The 23,016-nt window shown below is 38.4% G+C and overlaps 1 protein-coding gene across 1 annotated transcript in view; it reads right to left on the bottom strand.

The window, feature by feature from the left end:
* The window catches only part of VNN1 (vanin 1), a 39,116-nt gene extending 25,336 nt beyond the window's left edge, over nt 1–13,780 (bottom strand). The window contains exons 1-3 of the mRNA XM_049652975.1: nt 12,858–13,780; nt 3,879–4,128; nt 2,430–2,560 (exon numbers count right to left, since the gene is read on the bottom strand). Coding sequence (XP_049508932.1) covers nt 2,430–2,560; nt 3,879–4,091 — 344 coding nt within the window. The 5' untranslated portion in view covers nt 4,092–4,128; nt 12,858–13,780. The remainder of the gene's footprint in view (nt 1–2,429; nt 2,561–3,878; nt 4,129–12,857) is intronic.
* Between the last annotated feature and the right edge of the window lie 9,236 nt (nt 13,781–23,016).

Consider the following 23,016-nt stretch of genomic DNA (forward strand, 5'->3'; position numbering starts at 1 on the left):
AATCTGGCTGGTGCAGAGGCATCCTTAAGGAAGAAAAGGGAAGAGGAAATTTAAAAAGATGCATTTGGGGGTCATAAAAGATAGAGCTCAGCACAAGAAGCTAAAAAGCTTATTTTAAATTTAATAGATAGAAAAGTACCATTAAAGGTTTTAAAGACAGAAGTAACATGATCTCAATTATTTTTCAGATAATAGGGCATTAGGGTATAAAATGTACTAGAATGGTGAGAGACTAAATGTAGGGAATTGTTGGGAAACTGTTGGAATAGTTCAAGTTAAAAGCAACAAGGGTTGGGCTAGGGCGATGCCAGACAGTATGGAAAACTGGAAATATTGGAACATTTGTTAATGTTTGATTTCTTTATTCTTTATCATGTTACCAAGTTGTCCCAGTAAATCAACTAAAATACAATCTTCAGAAGTGAGACCTCAGAATATATAACATATAGCCATATGTACTCTACTGGCACAATCCTTAAATATTAAATGGTTAATACTAGGTTATTGAAGAATAGCTGAGAAGGGTAAAATTACTGTTGAATGAATGGGATATTGGTGCCATCTGCTGGAGCTTTCTTTGAGTATCAAATCTATACCGTTAGATCTACAAATCGGTAAAATTAACATAAGCAATTATCTACAAAACATATCCTTGAAAAAGACCGATGAGGATGATAAACCACATGTAAAAATTATTATTTTAATGCATTTATATAAAGAACAACTATTTGATAGTTGTTCTCTCTGTTTTCTTCAATTAATTCCTGAACGACATAGATGTAAACACAACACATTGAACCACTTGAAACATATTTAGCCCAAGTCTTTTCAGATCTCCACAAATGGTAGAATAGTATATTGAGATAGAAGCCTGGTGTTTGGGATTTCTTAAACAGTCCCGATTACATATTTCCCTCCTGTCTATTAATCTTGAAGTACATCAGATATTCTAATATATTTACATTTAAACCACATTTTTCAGACTGTTTACTCTATCCAGGAAAGGCTCCAAAATGCTTTGTTAGAAAATACACCCATATTACCTACTCACTCACTTCTTCCAAGTCTCTGTTTAGATGTTACCATGGAGTCGACTGATGACCAAAAATTTAAGCCCCATGCTTTCCGCCATATTCACCGGTCCTGCTTTTGTTTTTCTGTGTAACATTTACCTTTGCTACATGGCATAGAGCAGTAGATAGATAACAGATAGCTAAATAGATATTATCTTTTTTTCATTGACTATCTCCCCACAGTAGAATATAAGCTCCAGGAAGACAGAGATTTTTAATCTATTTTGTCTACTCTACTGTCCAGAATAGTGAGTGCCTGAACATAATAAGTACACACACAAAAAAAATGTTGAATAAATGAGTGAAGGCAAGGCATGGAGATGTCATTAGTTGATGGAAAAAAAGAAGGGCAACCAGATTTCTTGAAATGAGATGTCTGGAAGGGTCTGGTGGGGATTTCCAGGAAACCCTTGGAAATGTGGTTCTGGGAAAAGGTCATTCAGAAGCAAGTGACGTCAATACATAATGGAAGTGAACACAGAGTGTTGCCCTTTAACAACCGAAAATCTGGCATGAGAGGTGGTCAAATAAAAAATAATTATGATACAATGAAATATGAAGATAGTAGACGATTAAGATAAATAATACTGAACTGTGTCAAAATCAAGGTGCCTCCATACGCAGTTACAGTGGTTAGTTTGCATGGTTTTGAGAGCATTTCCAAAACGGGAGTTCCTAATGATGTTAGCAATAGCACGTTTGGAAAGAAGTGAGTTAACAGAGATAATTCTCTTAAATCTATAAGGTATTGCTTTGCTTACGTTAAAAAAAATAGTGCTGCTTTCATCATACATTGTATTTCTTTAGTTTACACCAGACTTAAACCACTCACACAGTTCTAGGACACCAATAATTACCTTAAGCTCTCAGGATTTCATTCACATTAACCTCATTTAGCTATCTTATTGATGTAAAAGGGAAATTTTTAATCTCAAACTAACATATGACTCTATTTTGCCATTTTCTCACAGTTTTCAGATTACAGTGCCCGCATGGGGAAACAATTTTTTGTTCACTGGTAAGAAGTCAGAGACTAGAGTTTGATTCTGGTTCTCCCACTAACCAACTACCCCTGTAAACCATAAGCAAGTTACGCTATTGTCTTCCAGATTCATTCTCTCAATGAAAATATATTCACAATTTGGTGGTTTCTATGAGACCTTCCAACACTGATCTCTGTGATTGCACAGTCCGTATTTGCTTCCCTAATAAATGTACCCATAGGAGGTGAAAAATAATAAAATCATCTTGAGCTTCGAGTTGATAGTGAATCTTATGCACTGATCTTCTACAAAGTTCTCCCAGGTACAGTAAGTTCATGTTCATGATTGAATTGTCCACCATCTGTTTCTTTACCTGTTGGGATAATTACAAGGGATCCAGTTCACTCGAGGGTCTGGGATATCCTCCAAGTATGGATAGATAGTTTCTCTGTTAAAATTCCAGCCATAGATACCATCTTCTGGAGTCACAATAATATGTGCACCCTGTGAAAAATGTAGCTTAATTGAAATATTTCTCAATTGAGGAAACGATCCAAGAAGGGTTTATAAGAGGACCTGAGCAACTGAGTGGATGAGAAACAACGATCCAGGCTTTCTTTTTTTTTCCCCCTTTCAATCCTAATCCTTTGTTTTCACTATTTTTAGAATTTATTTTCTTGGCCCAGCCATTTTTATTGTCTAATCCCACCGTCGCCATTTCTATACAACTTTTTCATTCTTCCATAAACATCAATAGCCTTACATGTTTTCCACCCACTGCAGTTAACTGTAAACCCTGGTCTTCTCAAAATCACTTCCCTTTTCTGGACTTCAGTCAGATGTTGTGTCTGAGTGTCACCGGGTTGATTTATACTCAAAGTCTTGGTTTTACTTCCTCCTCCGTTCCAGCCTTCCCTGCTCCATATCCTGCAAAAGTGACTCTGGCTTCTCAGAAGGAGGGCACTCAGACCCTGGTTCCCTGAAGTGTGCCAAGCCCAGAGGTACACCCCACGCTAACCAGGGCACCTTCAGACAGGGGAATCACCCTGAAAGCTACTGTAGCCTTTGAGAAAATGGCTGGACTAAGGGTGAAAAAGAACCTCAGAATTCTTGTAGCCTTTAAAATGTTCGCAAGTATGTATAAGAACGTGTGCTGATGAAGTGTGAGATGTGATGTGTACGTTATACGTATGTATTCACGACTCATCACACTTTACATATCCCTCCTCTACACCTGATCTACAAATGCCTTATTTAAACCATACCCATTCAGACCACGCACTTAAACTTAACCCTTCATTGAACTCAAGGACTTACTATGCATCAACATATACTTTTATCCTGTAATTAGAATGAAGTAGGAAGTACATAATGCATATTAATTTGCAACTTACTAACTTTATTTTGGTGTTATGAACTAATCTGAAAACCTGCACCCACTTAAGAGCACAAAAGTATACCAAGGCTGCTAACACTCTAAAGCACAGCACCTGGTCCTGACCCATTTATCTTCCACCTTTTATGTGCAGCAAAAGGACGGGAGCAAAGTTGTGGAATTCACAGCAAGTTCCTCAAAGGCCTGCTGAGCCTTAATGATGAGGAAGCCATTCTTTTCCTCACTTGGTCTCACTCAGGGAGGCATAATAGTGTCCTTGCTGTAATAATTTTGAGAAGGAGGTAGGACTCTGATTGTACAGCAAAAGTTGTTGGCTACCCTGACACTTACGTCATCCAAAAGTATAACTGAACCTTCCAGTGACCCTGTCTCCTAAGACCCTCACTCTTCCTCTACATGGAATCTAGCACACTCGAGAGATGGTACCTGTTTTGCTGCTGAAGTGATCGCTCCTTCCAAAAGATCCAGATTTCGGTTCATTAACGCCAATGCCTCTTCACGGGACACTGGTATTAGGGTGGTATTAGGCAATATCACGGCGTGTTCATAAACAGCTGCAATGAAGGTATCCAGGGAGCTGACTTTTAAGATACAGGAAACTGAAATTGCCACATAAGCCAGCAACTGGGGAGTAATCATGCTGAAGTCCAATGACTGCTGATAAACAGAGCAAGTCCTGATATGTACAGAGAGAAAACACAATAAATCATGAGATTCCCAGGACTTAGTACCTTACAAGTAAATTAAAATCTACTATAAGCAAGGCATGTGGTTTTACATCATAGAGATGCGAACAAATCTTACATAACAAAGGACTCTTATTGTAGGGATTTGTGAGGATCCGATGAGGAAAGGTATGTTTCAGTTTGCCAAGCTTGTCATAATAAAGGACCAGAAACTGGGGAGTTTAAGCAACAGAAGCTTATTTTCTCACAGCTCTGGAGGCAAGAGGTTTCAGAGGAAAACAGATCTGGTTCCTCTTGAGGGCTACAAGGGAAGGCAAGGCCTCTCTCTGTGTAGACGGCTATCTTCTCCCTGTGTCTACACATGATATTCTCCCTGTGTCTACTCATGGATTCCTCCTGTGCACACGTCTGAATCAAAACTTCCCTTTTTGACGAGGACAGGAGCATTAGATTTAGTGCCCACCTTACTCCCTAATGACCTCATCTTAACTTATATCTGAAACAATCTTATTCCCAAATGAGGTCACATTCTAAGGTACAGGTGGCTGGAGCCAGAACTGGTATGATCACATTAACTGTCATTGACTAATTGCCAGATGCTCCGGCAAATAACCAAGGCAGGCAGTTTTCCTACTTTTTAGACAATGAGACAATAAACCTGTGAGAAACTGACAGGACAAAGAACACTTCGGGAGCTTCAATTAGTAAGGGCTTCCAGAATCTGGGCTAGAGTTGTAAATTAAACAAAAAGTAACAAGGGCTGTTCATACAGTCTTTTTGGCTCTAAATTTCCTATCTTTGGTAATGAGGATCTCTCTACCTCCTGGTACAGAGAGGTTACCTTTCACAAGGGAGATGTATTTCTTGTTTTCTGGAGGTGAAGATGGGGGGTGCCAGAGCTGGTTTTGTTTTTTGTTTTGTTTTGTTTTGTTTTGCCTTGGTTGTTTCTTAAGTCACTTTTGTTTAAAATAATCAACATGGGGCGCCTGGGTGGCGCAGTCGGTTAAGTGTCCGATTCAGCTCAGGTCACGATCTCGCGGTCCGTGAGTTCGAGCCCGGCGTCGGGCTCTGGGCTGATGGCTCAGAGCCTGGAGCCTGCTTCCATTCTGTGTCTCCTTCTCTCTCTGCCCCTCCCCCCTTCATGCTCTGTCTCTCTCTGTCTCAAAAATAAATAAAAACGTCAAAAAAAAAAATTAAAAAAAAAAATAAATAAAATAAAATAAAATAAAATAATCAACATGCCGGGGAAAATGAGTGATGGGTGTTGAGAAGTGCACTTGTTCGGATAAGTGCTGGGTGTTGGATGTAAGCGATGAACTACAGGAATCTACCCCCAAAATCAAGAGCACACTTTACACACTGGATGTTAGCCAATTTGACGATAAATTATATTAAAAAAAAATAAATAAATAATAAAAATTGGAAAAAGATAGCAAAGAAAATAAAAATAAATAGATAAAATAATCAATATGCCAAAGTGGTCACATTTTGGGGTGGCCTGTCCTTGGTCCCTATAGTTTCCTCCTCGGAAACTTCCCTGGAAGTTTCGCACATTCAAAGTTGAGCTGGCAGATTGTTTTATGTCACTAAACAGTATTTTAGTTGTAACAATGGGTTAGTGTAAATTAAATGAACTTTAGAAGGCTGTGCTGCTTATGTATTTTCAGAGTGAAGCCGATGGTTCAAATAATCATATAGTAGATACGAGGCATTTTTATGGAAACAAATAAAAAAACACAATGGTTAAGATTAGATACATTATAAAACTGGTTTTGAGTTCTGAGAGTAGCCAGTTAAAAAGATTTCTAGTTAACTGAGCCACCCAGGCACCCCATGGATCTAGTCTCATTTATAATGAACTGTTTTAGAATCTAATATCTATAAAGATGTGTTACTGAAACATAATTTTCTTTTTATAAGCACCCTCATTTTACCAAAGGTAGTCAAATTAAGACTGATTTGTTTATAAAATAAACGTAGTTTAAAAATATTGGCCTGATTCTTTATAAAAGTTCAGCAAGAATAGCATTTGATCATACAGACTCTTTTAAATCTGCTTTGCTGGAATTTTTTATAAAGAACCTCTAGACTCAACTTTTAACAGGCTCTGAAGGCCAGAAGCCAAGTCACATCCTTGCCATCAGACTTTGCCTTTAATATTTATAGATTTAGGTTAATTCTTCTCTTCTTGAAGTCCTCAAAATATCCTGAGGTTCCTGCACCTGCCAAGAAGTGACCTTCTTTACCTGTAAGGTTGCTAGCAACCCCATAAGCAAGGTATTGGGCTGTTTTCCCAAGGAGCTTTATTGGCTCCCTGTCATTAATACTAGTTCCTTAAAGCTGTCTGGTAATATCTAAGTTTTTGCAGGTCTCCCTCAAATATAACATTCCAGTCAAAGCCTCAGTAGTACAGTCAATGTTTCCAATTATGTTCTGTTACAGGAACCGGTTCTTACTGAACTTATGCAAGTGGATACATTGCCATGAAAATATAAGAATATTCACTGAAAATTCTGAAGGGATCAGATAGAAGAAAAAGGTATATGTCTTAATTTGTTGAAAAGTTTTATTTTGTCAAATTGCTATAGGTCATAGTTAGCTTAAGAGAAAGTTAGTTAAATCTGGAAAAGCAAGACCTTAAAAGATCAGCAAAGTTTCAAACAAAAAAAGTCATAAAAAGTATAATCATCCTCAGTTCATTTAGTCTCAGGATATTAATTTGTGTTCTGCTTGAATCCAATTTCGCCACTAAACCAAGTTTAGTTTAAACGTCTTAGGGTTGTTAAAACAACCTGGTGGTGCCTGGGTGGCTCAGTCAATGAAATATCTGACTTCGGCTCAGGTTCTGATCTCATGGTCCATGAGTTTGAGCCCTGCATCGGGTTCTGGGCTGACAGCTCAGAGCCTGGAGCCTGCTTAGGATTCTGTGTCTCCCTCTATTTGCCCCTCCCCCAGTCTATCTCTCTCTCAAAAAGAAACAAACATTAAAAAAATTAAACAAAAAGCTTTAAAAACAATAAACCTATACTCAGAGTTCTTTCCATGAGTCTCACCGGAGATAAAATACATGTGCAGGAAACTGTTGTAAAAGCATCTGAGAAAAAGTATAACTGTCTGTAAATGATAAAGGACCTTAAAAATCCATGATTAAAGATGTGATTAGAAATCATTACAATGTAATTGGTAAGGAAATTTGGTTATTTTTCTGGTACATAACATTTTAAGATAATAACATACCAGGACATATCAGATTTCTAGGCGTTTCATACAATTTCCAGAGTACTGACTTTAGTAACATATATCTACACAAATACAAGACAGTTTAGTATTACTTATTTGATAATACTTCCTATGTAATTTAACATACCAAGAACGCCTAAGTAGTTTAATATCTCTCTTTTATAATGAGAAATAGAATCATCGAACTATTCCAGGGGCCCTCTGGAACATTTCAATTAGCTTGTAGTCAAAACACTATTTTACAGCTCAATTTTGGCGGGTGCCTGGCTGGTTCAGTTGGAAGAGTGTGTGACTCTTGATCGCAGGGTAGTGAGTTCGAGCCCCATGTTGGGTGTAGAGATAACTTAAAAATAAAGTCTTAAAAAAAATTTGATTTTGGGAAGGTCATCAAAAAATATCAAAAGTTTCAAACATTTAATTAAAGAATGATCATAGATCATTATAAAACTACTTATCAGTTTAAACAAAGTGACAATAAAAGATTTTTAATTTTTTTTAATGTTTATTTATTCTTTGAGAGAGAAAGAGAGAGAGCATGAGAGGGGGAGGGGCAGAGAGAGAGGGAGACACAGAATCCAAAACAGGCTCCAGGCTATCAGCACAGAGCCCGACTTGGGGCTGAAACTCATGAACCGCAAGACCATGACCTGAGCCAAAGTCAAATGCCTAACCAACTGAGCCACCCAGGCACCCTCTGACAACAGAAAATTTTAAAGGCACATATAGAGGATTACGTAGTTATAAACAAATCTTAGCTCTTTTAATATTAAGAAGACTCGGTTCTTGAATGATCAAAGATTTGATTAAAACAAAACACAAAATCTTTTTCTAGGCAGATTACATTAGAGGTAAAGAAATTTTTTATTACAATTTCTAATAAAAAGCAAACAAATCACCTAAGAAAGCTTTTTTCTTTTAACAGAGGAAAAAACCAAATTCTAATTTTCTTTCCATGAGTGTACTTGTGATACGAAAACTTATTCTTAAATAAATGTATTCTAATCTTAGCCATTTACAATTTTTTTTAAGTTTATTTATTTGAGAGAGAGAGAGAAAGAGAGAGTAGGGGAGGCACAGAGAAAGAGGGAAAGAGAGAATCCCAAGCAGGCTCTACACTGTCAATGCCAAGCTGGATACCTGGTTTGATCTCACAGTTCGTGAGATCATGACCTCAGCCAAAATCAGGAGTCTGACACTTAACCAACTGAGCCACCCAAGTGCCCTAATTTTTAACAGCTTTAATCACATGCATTAATCACAACTTTTAACCCTTAGAAACTAATTTCTAGTGAAAACTAAGTGGTAAAAAATGTGAATTGTCTGTTTCTCCAGCATTTTTTAGATTGGCAATTTTCTGAATATATTTCATAGCTTCTAGAAACATGTGTTTCTTCATAGTGCAATCTTTTAATAAAGCACAAAACATGGTTGCTAACAGATCCAAATTTATTTTTAGTTTCTCTATAATAAGGAAATTATAAGTAGATAAACCTATGTTTAGTATTTAATGTTTATTATTTTATCTTATTTGGAAATGACCCAGATAGTCAATGAATTCAACTTAACTTATCACTTAGCAAAACGTCAAGGTTTCAACTTGCCAAAAAGATTTGGGAACGCTACTCAAAAAAATTTTTTTAATGTTTATTATTTATTTTTGAGAGAGAGACAGAGTGTGAGTAGGGAGGGGCAGAGAGAGGGAGATGCAGAATCCAAAGTAGGCTCCAGGCTCTGAGCTGTCAGCACAGAACCCAACATAGGGCTCAAACTCATGGACCATGAGATCATGACCCCAGCCAAAGTTGGTTGCTTAAGCGACGGAGCCACCCAGGTGTCCCTGGAGAAACTACTTTAAAAGTTTACCTAAAAACCTTTTAAAAGTTATATCTCTTCAATTTACTTGTTCTTAACAGTCATGCGTAGGTTACCAATAAAAACTACATGAGACATTAAAATCTTCCCAAGCTAATTATATTTTTAAAACATTTTACAACAGAGGTAGTATCCACTTATTTGACTTGAACTAAACTGAGGCAGAATAAAAGTTTTAGTTTTAACGGTGATAATTTTAAAACATGTCTATTTTAATTAAACCAACCACCTTAAATTACCTTTAACACTGAATATTTTCCCAGATCATATGAACTTGAACATAAGCGCTTGCCTTTAAACCAACTAAATAGGGCTCTTTTACAAATTAATTTTAGTAATACCATCCAGATGTAGGGAAAAAATCTCACACTTACAACATATGTGTTGTTAAAAGGAAAACCACAGGCCTAAAATGGAATTACTTAGGTTAAGGCTCCAAGTCTGTAAGCCACGACTAAATACCTGAACTAAACTGCAATTTCAATTCCCCAGGAATGCAACCTTTAACCAGTCAACATGGAATTTCCTGGTCAGCACAAGAAGTTTATTGATAGACCTCTTCCATTTCCCTTAGGAGGGCAACCAAGCCTACAACAATGGATGCTTTGCTAAAAACTATCTTTTTCCACTCCACCTCTGCTTTCAAAAACAGTTCCTTTTCTGTAGCACTCTGGAGTTCCTTACTAATTGTTAGATGGGACGCTCCCAATTCATGAATTGATTAATAAAGCCGATTAGATCTTTAAAATTTACTCTGTTGGATTTTTGTTGATTTAACAGTATGGACATACATACAAACATACTTACAGGTGTAAACAAAGATCTTATCGGTTTTGTTTTGTGGAGAGAACATCATGGGTCTGATTTTGACATACCTTTTCTCTCTCTCTCTGTCTTCCTTCTGATGAGAAACTTTTTTTCTTAGAGTTTGTATTTCAAAGGATGGCTTTTCGGTAGAAAATTGATATCACAAAGACATAGAGAAAGCATCCAAGTTTTCTCCAACGTGGACTTTTGGGGACATATTGTCCTCTTATCAGAGATGTTAGAGCCTGGGCACAAGAGCCATTTTAGTAGTTTGTATTTTTAAAAGACCTTTTCTCTTCTCTGCCTTTTTCCTTCAGTCTCAGGCAATTGTGGGCTGTGTTTACATTTCAAAGGTATGATAAAAATTTATAATTTTAAGGGACAGAGAAAGAATGCAAGTTTGTTTTGTTTTGTTTTGTTTTTTAAAGAAATGTGGGCTAATTGCTATTTAAAATTTATTTCTGTTCTTAGGACAATTTTGCTCCAATATCCTGATCTTTTATAATATCTATAAGCATTTTGAGAGGAATAGGAAAGATTTTGAGATTTGAGATTAGTAAAGATCAGTGGGTGTGACTTGCTTTTAGAGTTTTGTAGAGATTTATAAGATAAAGACATTTGTTTTTAATTCCCCTAAAGATTTGGATTGCACCCTGAATATCAAGGGATTGACCTGCCTCTTTTTTTTTTTTTTTTTTTTGAGAGATTGAGCGAGAGAGAGACAGCACAAATGAGTGAGTTGCAGAGAGAGAGAGAGAGAGAGAGGGAGAATCCCATGATGGGCAGAGAAAGAAGGAGGGGGGGGGGGGAGAGAGAAAGAAGCAGGACTCAAACTCATGAACTGTGAGATCACACCCTGAGCTGAAGTTAGATGCTTAACCAACTGAGCCACCCAGACGCCCATCCTGCCTTTTTAGCTAAACATTATATATTTATACCAGGGAGATGATTAACTAAAATAGGAATCAAAACCTTTATGCCTGTGTAAACTCTATATAAAGCACTCTAATAAAAGCCTTTTTTTCCCCCTAAGTACAAAATTTAACCTTGAGCTTTTATTATATTAAGCCTTGAGAATCAGCCTTCCACTGAATAATTAAAGGAGGGCCTAGGAGAAATTTTGGTCTTCTGCTTCCTCTGTGAAGGGGGGCAGAGTTCCAGGGGGCCTTCTGTCATGCCTAATAACCATATATATAATCATGAGCTGAAAGAAACTTCCCTTAGCAACCAGTCAAGTTCTCTGTGAGTGAAGCTGTGACTAGCCATTAAGCCAATTCCTCTAAATTTGGTAGGATCTTTTCTTTGAAATATTAGTAGGTTTCATGCCCAGGGTGGAGCCCCATGCAGGGTTTGAACTCATGACCATGAGATCAAGACCTGAGCTGAGATCAAGAGTTGGATGCTTAGCCGACTTAATCCAAGCTGGTAGGGTCTTTTGAAAGTGGAGGAAAAGGGGCATTATAACTTAAAAGATCTGCTGCTGTTCAAAGTACATGAATTCTCTATGGTTGTTGGGGGTAAGGTCATTGCATAGAAATGCCTAAAGGTGGCAGAGCCTGATTAGAGCAAAGCAAGCCCTACTGCCTGTCTCAGGTGCTTCTGCTAAATTTACTTTTTGGCTTTCAGCATTTATGAGTAATTTGTATACTTTGAACTTGAGATTAAGCTGGAATGCTGTCTACAAATCTTGTACGGAGTGGAAAGTTTAATTTCTGTTCTTTGTCTTGTTAAGCGAGTCCCTAAGGCTAGCCTTATACTAATAAGACAATTCAGAGCTCTCTATAAAGATTTTTTTTTAATATAGCTAATTTAAAAGATTCATCTTCTGGTCATTGATGAGTAAGATCTTACTATTAATAGTGACTCAAACCAGTAAGTCTTTTCATGGCTTAACCAAAGATACAAAAGGCATCCCTAGAGAGGGCATAGTTGATGAAGTTCCCATGATCCAAAAGTCTACTCTCAAGAATAGCCTAAGAAAGCAAAGGCCTTGGGGGACAGTAGGGAAGAATGACGTGGTATATCCTGTGTCTCCAGCCTCCCACAAAAGGTGCAAAGCTTCCTGACCCACTAATTTGTGTCAGCAGGCAGGTGCTGCCAGAATGGGATTTTTCTAGCACTTAACAAGCAATGAAAGTTGAGAGGACAAAGGTCCTTTTGGTCTAGACATAAGACATTTTCTTATGACAAATTCCCCTGAGAGCTGGCACAGCTGGAGAAAGAGAGGGCTCCTCGTCCGTGGGTGTCTCAGATCCCCACTGTATTCAACTGGCCACTGAAGTGCACCCCAGTAAATGCACCCTCCGAATGCCAGAGAGAATGTTCTCACTGATCACAAAGCCAAGCTCTTACCACATAGAACAACATGAAAGGAAAACCCTCATCCGGTTATGACACAGGGGATTCACAGCAAAGTACGTCCGAACTGACACTGTCTGATGAGAAACTGTGAACTCATCACTCAGTGGGATCAGCTTGCACAGCAGGCTGGTAGGGTCTATGCTTGAGTTCTTCTCTACAATAATCCCTTTTAAGGAAAAATAACACAAAAGACACAGACCAAGGGGGAAAAAAAAAGACCACCTCTGGGAGGAAAGGGATCACTAACCAAACAGTACTCTACCAAATTTTTACCGAGAGTCACTAAGCCAAAGAAACTAGTTCCAGAAATATTTTCTCTTACTAATCCAATCTGAGAGAGAGAAAGAGAGAGAGACAGAGAGAGAGAGAAACGCTGTCATCACTCTCACTCCACCAGACCTCACAGATTCCAGGAGGCTGGCATGGTAAGAAATCTTACCTTCTGCCGGCTGTACGTCAGATCTCCCAAGACCTCAAAGCTGCAGAATCTTCAGAGCAAATATCCAGCGGAAGTTGATCCAGCTGGCCACGCCAACCATAGGGGAGGAACAACTTCCTCTGCTTTCAAAGATTTCCAGCTGGTCTAAGAATTAAATGAACATGAGACAGATTAACGGGGAGGGGTGGAGGGGGGGGAGCCAAAGCTTTAATACGTGCACACAGAGTCCCAATAATGAAATTGAGTCCTAAAGAAATTACCAAGGCAGACAGTTTCTCAACTTTTTAGACAAAGGGGAAGTAAATCTGTGGTGAGGAATTGACAGGACAAAGAAACATAACTTTGGAAACTTCAATGAGTCAGGAATTCTAAACAGAATTTAGGGACTACGGTAGTAAATTAAATAAAAAGTAATAGCCTTTTTGGTTCTAAATGTCCTATCTCTGGTGATAAGAATCTATTTACCTCCAGGCACAGAGAGACTACCTTTTTACACAAGAGATTTGCCCTCTTGTTTTCTCACGACAAGGAGGAGTCAGACTGTTCTTTTTGCATTGGCTGTTTCTTAAGTAATTTTTATTTAAAATAATATGCCAAAGTGGCACACTTTGGAGTGGCCTGCCCTTGGTCTGAACAAAACTTATTTTTTTTAAGTTTATTTATTTAAAAAAAATTTTTTTAATTTTTATCTACTTTTGAGAGAGACAGAGACAGAATGTGAGTGGGTTAGGGGCAGAGAGAGAGGGAGACACAGATCTGAAGCAGGATTCAGGCTCTGAGCTGTCAGCACAGAGCCCGATGCGGGGCTCAAACTTACAGGCTGTGAGATCATGACTTGAGCTGAAGTCGGCCGCTCAACTGACTGAGCCACCCAGGCGCCCCTAAGTTTATTTATTTACTTTGAGAGAGAGAGAGAGAGAGAGAGAGAGAGAGAGAGAGAGGAGAGAATGAGCATGAGCAGGGGAGGGACAGAGAATCCTGAGCAGACTCCATAGGGACCAGGGGCTTGAACTCACAAATCGTTAGATCATGACTTGAGTCCACATCAAGAGTTGGATGCTTAACTGACTGAGCCACCCAGGCACCACTTTCCTCCCCAACCCCAACAAATCTTTTAGGTAGAGAGAAATCTTAATTAATACCACCAGACATCCAACCAAACCTGCAAGGATAGAGATGATTACCCGCTGAGAGGGAATATGTAACATCCCACTGCCTGGTGTTGGAATAAGACCTCCAGCATCTGGGGTTTCCCTGACAGCAACCCAGGTAGCAAACCCCAAAAGGAACTCAGCAGCACATCTTGCCCAGCCCAAGTGGAAAGAACCAGAAACAGGAGAAAGGAGAGGAGAACAAAGACCGAATGGGGTGGGTACTGCCTGTTGCATTTCTCTATGTACCCAATACCCAGCACAATACCTGGTACACAAAAGACCTAACAAATGTGCCATTTAAGGGATCACCCCAGGACTGCCACCAGCTTTCGATAGAACTTTGGATAATTTACTTCCCTCATTGGTTATCTGTTCAGTTGTTGCAGCTAATCCAGTTGTTCCGGATGATCTAAGGGAGGTCAATGCAAGAGAACCATGATTTAATCATGAGTGCCTATGTAATGAAGGGGTTTGGAGAGCTTTGGGGTTGACGAACACATGGAAGTATGGGGAGAGCAGCACGCTTGGAGAGGGCATGGAAACTCTGTGCCCCTTCCCCATACCTTGCCCTGTGCATCCTTTCCATGTATCCTTTTTAATGAAACTAATATTAAAAAGAAAGCCACAGGCCCCAAAATGGCATCACTTAGGGCCCCAAGTCAGTAAACCAAGACTTAATACCTAACCTGTATATAATTGCAACACCCCAAGGATGTGACCATTCACCAGCCAACACGGAATTTCCTGGTCAATTCTAGAAAATTTACTGATAGGCCCCTACCACTACCCTTAGGAAGACAACCTTGCCTAAACAGTGCATTCCTTGGTAATAAATTCCTTTTTTCTTTCTTTTTTTTTTTATGCTTTCTCTCTCCCTTCAAAAACTGTTACCTGCAAGACCCCCAAGACCTGACCCTCACTCCCCACCTGCTTGTACTCACCAACCTTTGTCCCACATCTTTCCGTAAGCTCTTCTTTCCAGCTTATCTCCTAACTCAGACAAATAAAAACCAAAAGCACTCCTCAGGCCATAGTGACTGCCCTGACAAGACCTCCAGCCAGCCCAGACCAACAAGACCAGTTTGAGCTTAACTTCTGACTTGCACCTGCACAGGAGGACCATAGAGTGACCTCCAGAATGACCAAAAACTACCTTTACCTCATTATAATACTAAAATCTCTGCCCAAGGAAGAGCACAGACCTTACTGACATAACACACAATGCACGTATAGGCATGTTTCTCTAAGGCATGTGCATGACCTTATGACTACCTCTACATACAAAAGGGAGGCTTCCTAATCTAAATATTCACCCTGAATCTAAGTAAAGAGAATCCATTCACCCTTGCTTGGAGAGTCACTGCATTGGAAGCCATTCCCTGTAATGTCCTTATTTGCTGCAAATAAATCTTTCTTTGTGTGCCAACTCAACCCAGTTCAATTTCTGACTCACCAAGGAGCAAACTTAACGTTGGTTCAGTTACAAAACCTGCCTCTTGTTTAGCTCAAGGGAGCTCCCGTCTATTTGCTAGATGGAATGCTGCCTGATTCATGAATCATTTAATAAAGCTAGTTAGATCTTCAAATATACTCAGCTGAATTGTTTTGTTTTGTTTTGTTTTGTTTTAACAGATTTGGGGGCACTGTCAGGATCTGAAGCACAATTCTGACTGTATTTGGGAGCAATGAGAAACACAGGTATAATGCTCTGTGAACACTTCTGAGTTCACTGTCTTGCTTCTTCTGAGGGCCATTGGTAAGTCCCTCTCAGTTAAGCTCTGCTGTTTTTGCATTCGAGCTCCTGACCTAATTGGCTTTCCAGTCCATGGTCAACAGGTCGGTCTAGACAGATAGGAAGCTTTAATGGAGTGCCAGTCCTAAGCCCTTTGATCAGTCTGCAATTCCACATTGGGATTCCTTCTTAACTTCCACACTGAAGTCCCCATTTACTGGGGTTTCCCGGTTTAGTCCTTTCCCCAGTTCCCGTCTGCAGTCTCCATAATGAATTCTGCTGGCTTAGTCCACAGTGGGAATTGCTAGTGGTGGGCACAGCCTTCCCTTGGCCAGTCCACAGTGACAACTTTTGTTTACTGCTGGTGCATTAAGGTACCCATGTTTGTTTGTCTTGTGTCCTGTGAACAAACACTTAGCTAATGGGATTCTTAAAATCAGAAGAGTCAAGCATGTCACCTTCTGGAACACCCGCTTATTTTATGTCTAAAAACTATGGTGCTGGGGGCTGTGATTATCTACAAAAATGGTAAAACTTTAATAAAAACAACATAGAATTATGATGGCCATGATGCAGAATGTTTCAATTAGGTAAGACCATCTAAGGAGTACACTTGAAAGTAAAGGTTCCCAAAGTAAACAGAATGGGATACCTGTTTTAATTGGCAAGCAGACGCCTGCAAAAAGTTTCAAAATTTCAAAATAGTTTCATTGGAAGATCCACTGCAAAAGGATAATGAAAAATTAAATTTAGATGAGCTACCTGCCAGGGCCAAGGGCAGGCTGCCCCAAGATGGGCCACTTTGGCATGAACATTATTTTGAGTTAAAAGCAAAAGAACCCAACAGATTCAGGAAAACTCTTTACCTCCTCCTCCACTGCCTGCATCAGGAAAACAGGTATTAACAGAGATTTCTCTCTACCTAATAAATCTATCAGCACAATATGCAAGCATTGTTTTCCAAACATGTCCTCAGCTTCCTGCTGATGATCTTTCTTCCCTTTGTATCTTTAGGAATTTCATGCCTGTGTGGATTCCCTGTATGTATGAAATTAAATTTGATTTTCTCCTGTCATTCGTCTCATATCCATTTGATTCTTAGTCCAGCTAGAAGGACCTTGAATAGCAGAGGAAATTCTTCCTCCTCAACACATCTTTGTAAGTACAGTAAAATCTTGGTTTCTGAGCATAATTCATTCAGGGAATACGCTTGTAATCCAAAGCGTGAGTATATCAAAGCGAATATCCCCATAAGAAGTAATGGAAACTCAGATGATTTTTTCCACAACCCAAAAATATTCATATAAAAATAATTACAATTCTGTAATATAATACAAAATAATAAAATACAAAATATAAAGAAAAATAAACAAATTAACCTGCACTTACCTTTGAAAACCCTAGTGACTGGTGTGAGGGAGACAAGAGAGAGGAGGGTTATTGTATAGGATGATTTTCACTTTCACTGGATGTTGACTACAGTACAGTGTCATATACTGTATTTAATGTAACTGGCAATAAGGCAGCAGAGGAAAGGGTCTATATCTGCAAGCAGCCTGACCTAGAATGAAGCAAAGCGTTCCTAAGCTTACTCTTGTATGGAAAAGTAGAGGACTGTCCATAGTTGTTATGAAGTGATAAAAAACACACTAGTGCCAGTTATGGGCACTTTCTAATGTTCTGAAAAACCACTGATTTCTGCCAAACACCGTGGCCTGAGACTGAGCATCCAAGCATGGGAGACCATCACCCACAATCGCACAGTGAGAGAGAGAGAGAGAGAGAGAGAGAGAGAGAAGAACCATTGGCTCACTTATGATCATGTGGCATTCAGCATCATGTGCTACTCATATTGTAAGACATTGCTCTTTTATCAAGTTAAAATGTATTAGAAATATTTGCTTATCTTGTGGAGCACTCACGAGCAAGTTACTCGCAACACGAGGTTTTACTCTATTGGATTTTAATACTGCTTCTTATAAACTGGACCAGATTCTGATTTCTTCTAGTGTTCCCCAATGCCTGGTTATGACTCTCCAAACTAACATTTTTTTTCTCTCACCTTTCTGACTTGAAATCTTTTAAAAACTAAAACTGCCTTTATTTCTGAAGCTCTACAAACAATATAAACAACTTGGTATAAATTTTAGAGAAATCACCACAATAGCTCATGTATAAACAATCTTCAGGCCTCTTGCTCTGCGGACCGCTCAAAAAGATAGCCTGACGGGCGCCTGGGTGGCTCAGTTGGTTAAGCATCTGACTTTGACTCAGGTCACGATCACGCTCACACGCTGTCTCTGCCTCTCTCAAAAAAAAGTAAACATTAAAAAAATTAAAAAAAAAAAAAAGATAGCCTGACAGATAGAAATCTTCTTGATTGGCTACCCTCAAAACTCAGAAATTGGTCTATAATTTGATACAAACCTTAACCATTGTTTTCTTTTGTTTCCATAAAAATGTCTCTTATTTAATATCTGGTTGTTTATACCAAAGGCCAAACTTTGAGAATATACCTTTATCATGACCTCCTGAAATGAGTTTAACTAAATTGACCTGTTGTCAGGACTAAGAGACTGGTTTGAAAATATGAAATCATCTACCAACTCAATTTATTAATGTATGAAACTTCAGGGAAGTTTCAGACAAAGGGACTGTAGGGCAAAAGGGAGGCTGTCCCAAGAAGGGCCATTTTGGCATGAAGGTTACTTTGAGCTAAAGACACATCCAAATTGAAAGTGAGATGATACAGCACCACCTATCATGCTAATGGACATCAACAGAAAGCTGGAGTAGCCATACCATACTTATATCAGACAAACTATATTTTAAACAGAACTGTAGCAAGAGATAAAGTCACTATATCATAATAAATGGGTCTATCCAACAAGATCTAACAATTGTAAATATATGTGCCCCCCATGTGGTGACACCCAAATATATAAATCACCTAATCACAAACATAAAGAAATTCATTGATAACGATACAATAATAGTAAGAGACTTTAACACCCCACTTACAACAAAGGACAGATCATCTTAAAAGAAAATCAACAAGGGAACAATGGCTTTGAATGCCACATTGAATCAGATGGACTTATAATTATATTCAAAACATTTCACCCTAAAGCAGCAGAATACACATCGTTTTTGAGTGAACATGGAGCATTCTCCAGAATAGATCACATACAGACTCACAAATCAGGCCTCAGCAAGTACAAAAAGATTGAAATCATACCATGCATATTTTCAGACCACAATGCTATGAAACATGAAATCAAACACAAGAAAAAATTTGGAAAGACCACAAATACATGGAAGTTAAAGAACATCTTACTAAATAATGAATGGGTTAACCAGAAAATTAAAGAAAAAAAAAATACATAGAAGCAAATGAAAATGAAAATATGACAGTTCAGAACCTTTCAGATTCAGCAAAGGAGGTCACAAAAGAGAAGTATATAGCAATCCAGGCTTACCTCATAAAGCCTAAAGCCAGCAAAAGAAGGGACATAATAAAACATAGAGCAGAAATAAATTATATAGAAACAAACAAAAAAATCAGTAGAAAAGATCAATGGAACAAAGCTGGTTCTTTGAAAGAATTAATAAAACTGATGAACCCCTGGCCAGACTTAATCAGAAAGAAAAGAGGAAAAACCAAGAAAACAAAATCACAAACTAAAGAGGAGAGATCACAACCAACACCACAGAAATACAAACAAGTACAAGAAAATATTATGAACAGTTATATGCCAACAAATTGGGAAATCTGGAAGAAATGGGTAAATTCCAGGAAACATACAAACTACCAAAGCTGAAACAGGAAGAAATAGAAAATTTGAACAGATCCATTACCAGCAAAGAAAGTGAGTCAGTAATCACAAATCTCGCAATAAACAAAAGTCCAGGGCCAGATGGCTTACCAGGAGAATTCTACCAGATATTTAAGAAGAGTTCATATCTACTCTTCTCAAACTGTTTCAAAAGAATAGAAATGGAAGGAAAACTTCCAAACTCAATCTACAAGGCCAAAATTACCTTTATTCCAAAACCAAAAACCCCACTAAAAAGGAGAATTATGGGCAGCAAAAATTCTCAACAAGATACTAGCAAATCAAATCCAGCAGTACACTAAAAGAATTATTATTCACCACGATCAGGTAGGATTGGTTTCTGGGCAGCAGGGGTGGTTCAATATTCACAAATTGATCAACGTGATACACCCCATTAATAAAAGAAAGGATAAGTACCATAGGATCCCCTCAATAGATGCAGTAAGAGTGTTTGACAAAATACAGCATCCATTCTTGATAAAGACCCTCAACAACATAGGGATAGACGGAACACACTTCAACATCATAAAGGCCATATATGAAAGACCCACAGCTAATACCATCCTCAATGAGGAAAAACTGAGAGGTTTTCCTTTGTAGTCAGGAACAAGACAGGGATGCCCACTCTTACCATATTTAACAAAGTATTGGAAGTCTTAGCCTCAGCAATCAGACAACAAAAAGAAATAAAAGGCATTCGAATCAGCAAGGAAGAAATCAAACTTTCACTATTTGCAAATGATATGGTATTCTATGTAGAAAGATCAAAGACTCCGCCAAAAAATTGTTAGAACTAATACATTAATTCAGCAAAGTCTCAGAACATACAATCAATGCACAGAAATCTGTTGCATTCAACGTGGATGGAACTGGAGGGTATTATGCTAAGTGAAATAAATCAGTCAGAGAAAGACAGATATCATATGATTTCACTCATATATCAAATTTGAAAAGCTTATTAGAAGACCATAGGGGAAGGGAAGGGAAGGAAAAATAAGATACAGAGGGAGGCGAACCATAAAAGACTCTTAAATACAGAGAACAAACTGAGGGTTGATGGGGTTGGGAGTTGGGAGTGGGGAAAATGGGTGATGGGCATTGAGGAGGGGACTTGTTGGGATGAGCACTGAGTGTTGCATGTAAGTGATGAATCATGGGAATCTACTCCTGAACCCAACGCCACACTGTATGTTAGCTAACTTGACAATAAAACAAAAAAAGAAAGAAAAAAGTCTGTTGCATTGCTACAGACCAATAATGAAGGAGCAGAAAAAGAAATCAAGGAATCGATCCCATTTACAATTACACCAAAAACCATAAGATACCTAGGAAAAACTTAACCAACGTGGTGAAAGATCTGTACTCTGAAAACTATAGAACACTTACGAAAGAAATTGAAGAGGTCACAAGAAATGGAAAAACTTCCCATGCTTATGGATTAGAAGAACAAACATTGTTAAAATGTTTATACTAGCCAAAGCAATCTACATATTTAATGTAATGCCTATGAAAATACCACCAGATTTTTTTACGGGCTGGAAAATAAACCCTAAGATTTGTATGAACCACAAAAGACCCCAAAGAGCAAAAGCAATTTTGAAAAAGCAAAGCAAAGCAGAAGGCATCATAATTCTGGACTTCAAGCTGTATGACAAAGCTGTAATCATCAAGACAGTATGCACAAAAACAGACACATAGATCAATGGAACAGAATACAAAGCCCAGAAATATTGTTGACCCACAACTGTATGGTCAATTAATCCTTGACAAAGCAGGAAGAATATCCAATGGAAGAAAGGCAGTCTCTTCAACAAGTGGTATTAAAACTAGACAGCAATGTGCAGAAGAATGAACCTGGACCACTTTCTTACCATACACAAAAAATAAATTCAAAATGGATGAAAGACCTAAGTGTGAGACAGGAAACCATCAAAATCCTAGAGGAGAACATAGGCAGCAACTTCTTCAACCTTGGCCATAGCAACTTCTTACTAGACACGTCTCCAGAGGCAAAGGGAAACAAAAGCAGACATGAACTACTGGGACTTCATCAAGATAAAAAGCCTCTGCAGAGTGAAGGAGACAACAAAACTAAAAGGCAGCCTTTGGAATGGGAGAAGATATTTGCAAATGACATATCTTATAAAGGGTTAATATCTAAAATCTATAAAAGACTTATCAAACTCAACAGCCAAAAACCAAATAATCCAATTAAGAAATGGGAAGAAGACATGAATAGACACTTTTCCAAAGAAGACATCCAGATGGCTAACAGACACAAGGAAAGATGTGGATAAATCTTCAGCCACAGAATGGCTAAAATTAACACCACAAGAAACAACAGGTGTTGGCGTGGATGTGGATAAAGGGAACCCTCTTACACTGTTGGTGGGAATGCAAACCAGTGCAGTATGGAGAACAGTATGGAGGTTCCTCAAGAAACTAAAAATAGATCTACCCTACAATCCAGCAATTGTACTATTAGATATATATCCAAAGGATACAAAAACACAGATTCAAAGGGGTACATGACCCTGATATTTATAAAAGCATTATCAAGAATAACCAAACTATGGAAAGATCCCAATTGTCCATTGACTGATGAATGGATAAAGAAGATGTGGTATATAGGTACAATGGAATATTACTCAGCCATCAAAAAGAATGAAATCTTGCCATTTGCAGTGACATAGATGGAGCTAGACTGTATTATGCTAAGTGGAATAAGTCAGCCAGAGAAAGACAAATACCATAGGATTTCACTCATATGTAGAATTTAAGAAACAAGACAGATAAACATAGGGAAAAGAGGAAAAAAAGAGAAAGGGGGAGGCAAACCATAGAGACTCTTAACTATAGAGAAGAAACTAAGGGTTGCTGGAAGGGAGGTGTTCCGTGGGATGGGCTAGATGGGGGATGGGTATTAAGGAGGCCACTTGCTGGGATGAGCACTGGATGTTGTATGCAAGCGATAAATCACTCAGTTCTACTCCTGAAGCCAACATTACGCTATATGTTAGCTAACTAGAATTTAATAAAAATTTGATGAAAAGAAAGTAATCAAAATCCAGCAAATTCAGGAAAAGCTCTTTACCTCCTCCACAACTGCCTGAAAAGAATTTAGATAGAGGATCTGCTCCAGGACGTGAGCTATCACCTTAGATAACTATGTTTTGACATGAACTAGGTGTGGCAGACAGGAAGAAACCTAGCAAGACTTGTTTCATCAAAGTCTTGTTTGTCTCACATTTCCTGAGAGGCCTAGCAAACATTTGTTTACCAACCATTTACTCTTTCTTATCTCCCTGTGAATTTCATTCCTTCCCTCTGAAGTCCCAGGCCCCACCCTCTTCTCCTTACTTCACAGTGACAGATATACTTCATTTTGCCTGATATCTTTGGAATTTCCATGTGCATGTGGATTCCCAGTACATACG

Source organism: Panthera uncia, assembly GCF_023721935.1.
Source record: "Panthera uncia isolate 11264 chromosome B2 unlocalized genomic scaffold, Puncia_PCG_1.0 HiC_scaffold_24, whole genome shotgun sequence".
Lineage (NCBI taxonomy): Eukaryota > Metazoa > Chordata > Mammalia > Carnivora > Felidae > Panthera > Panthera uncia.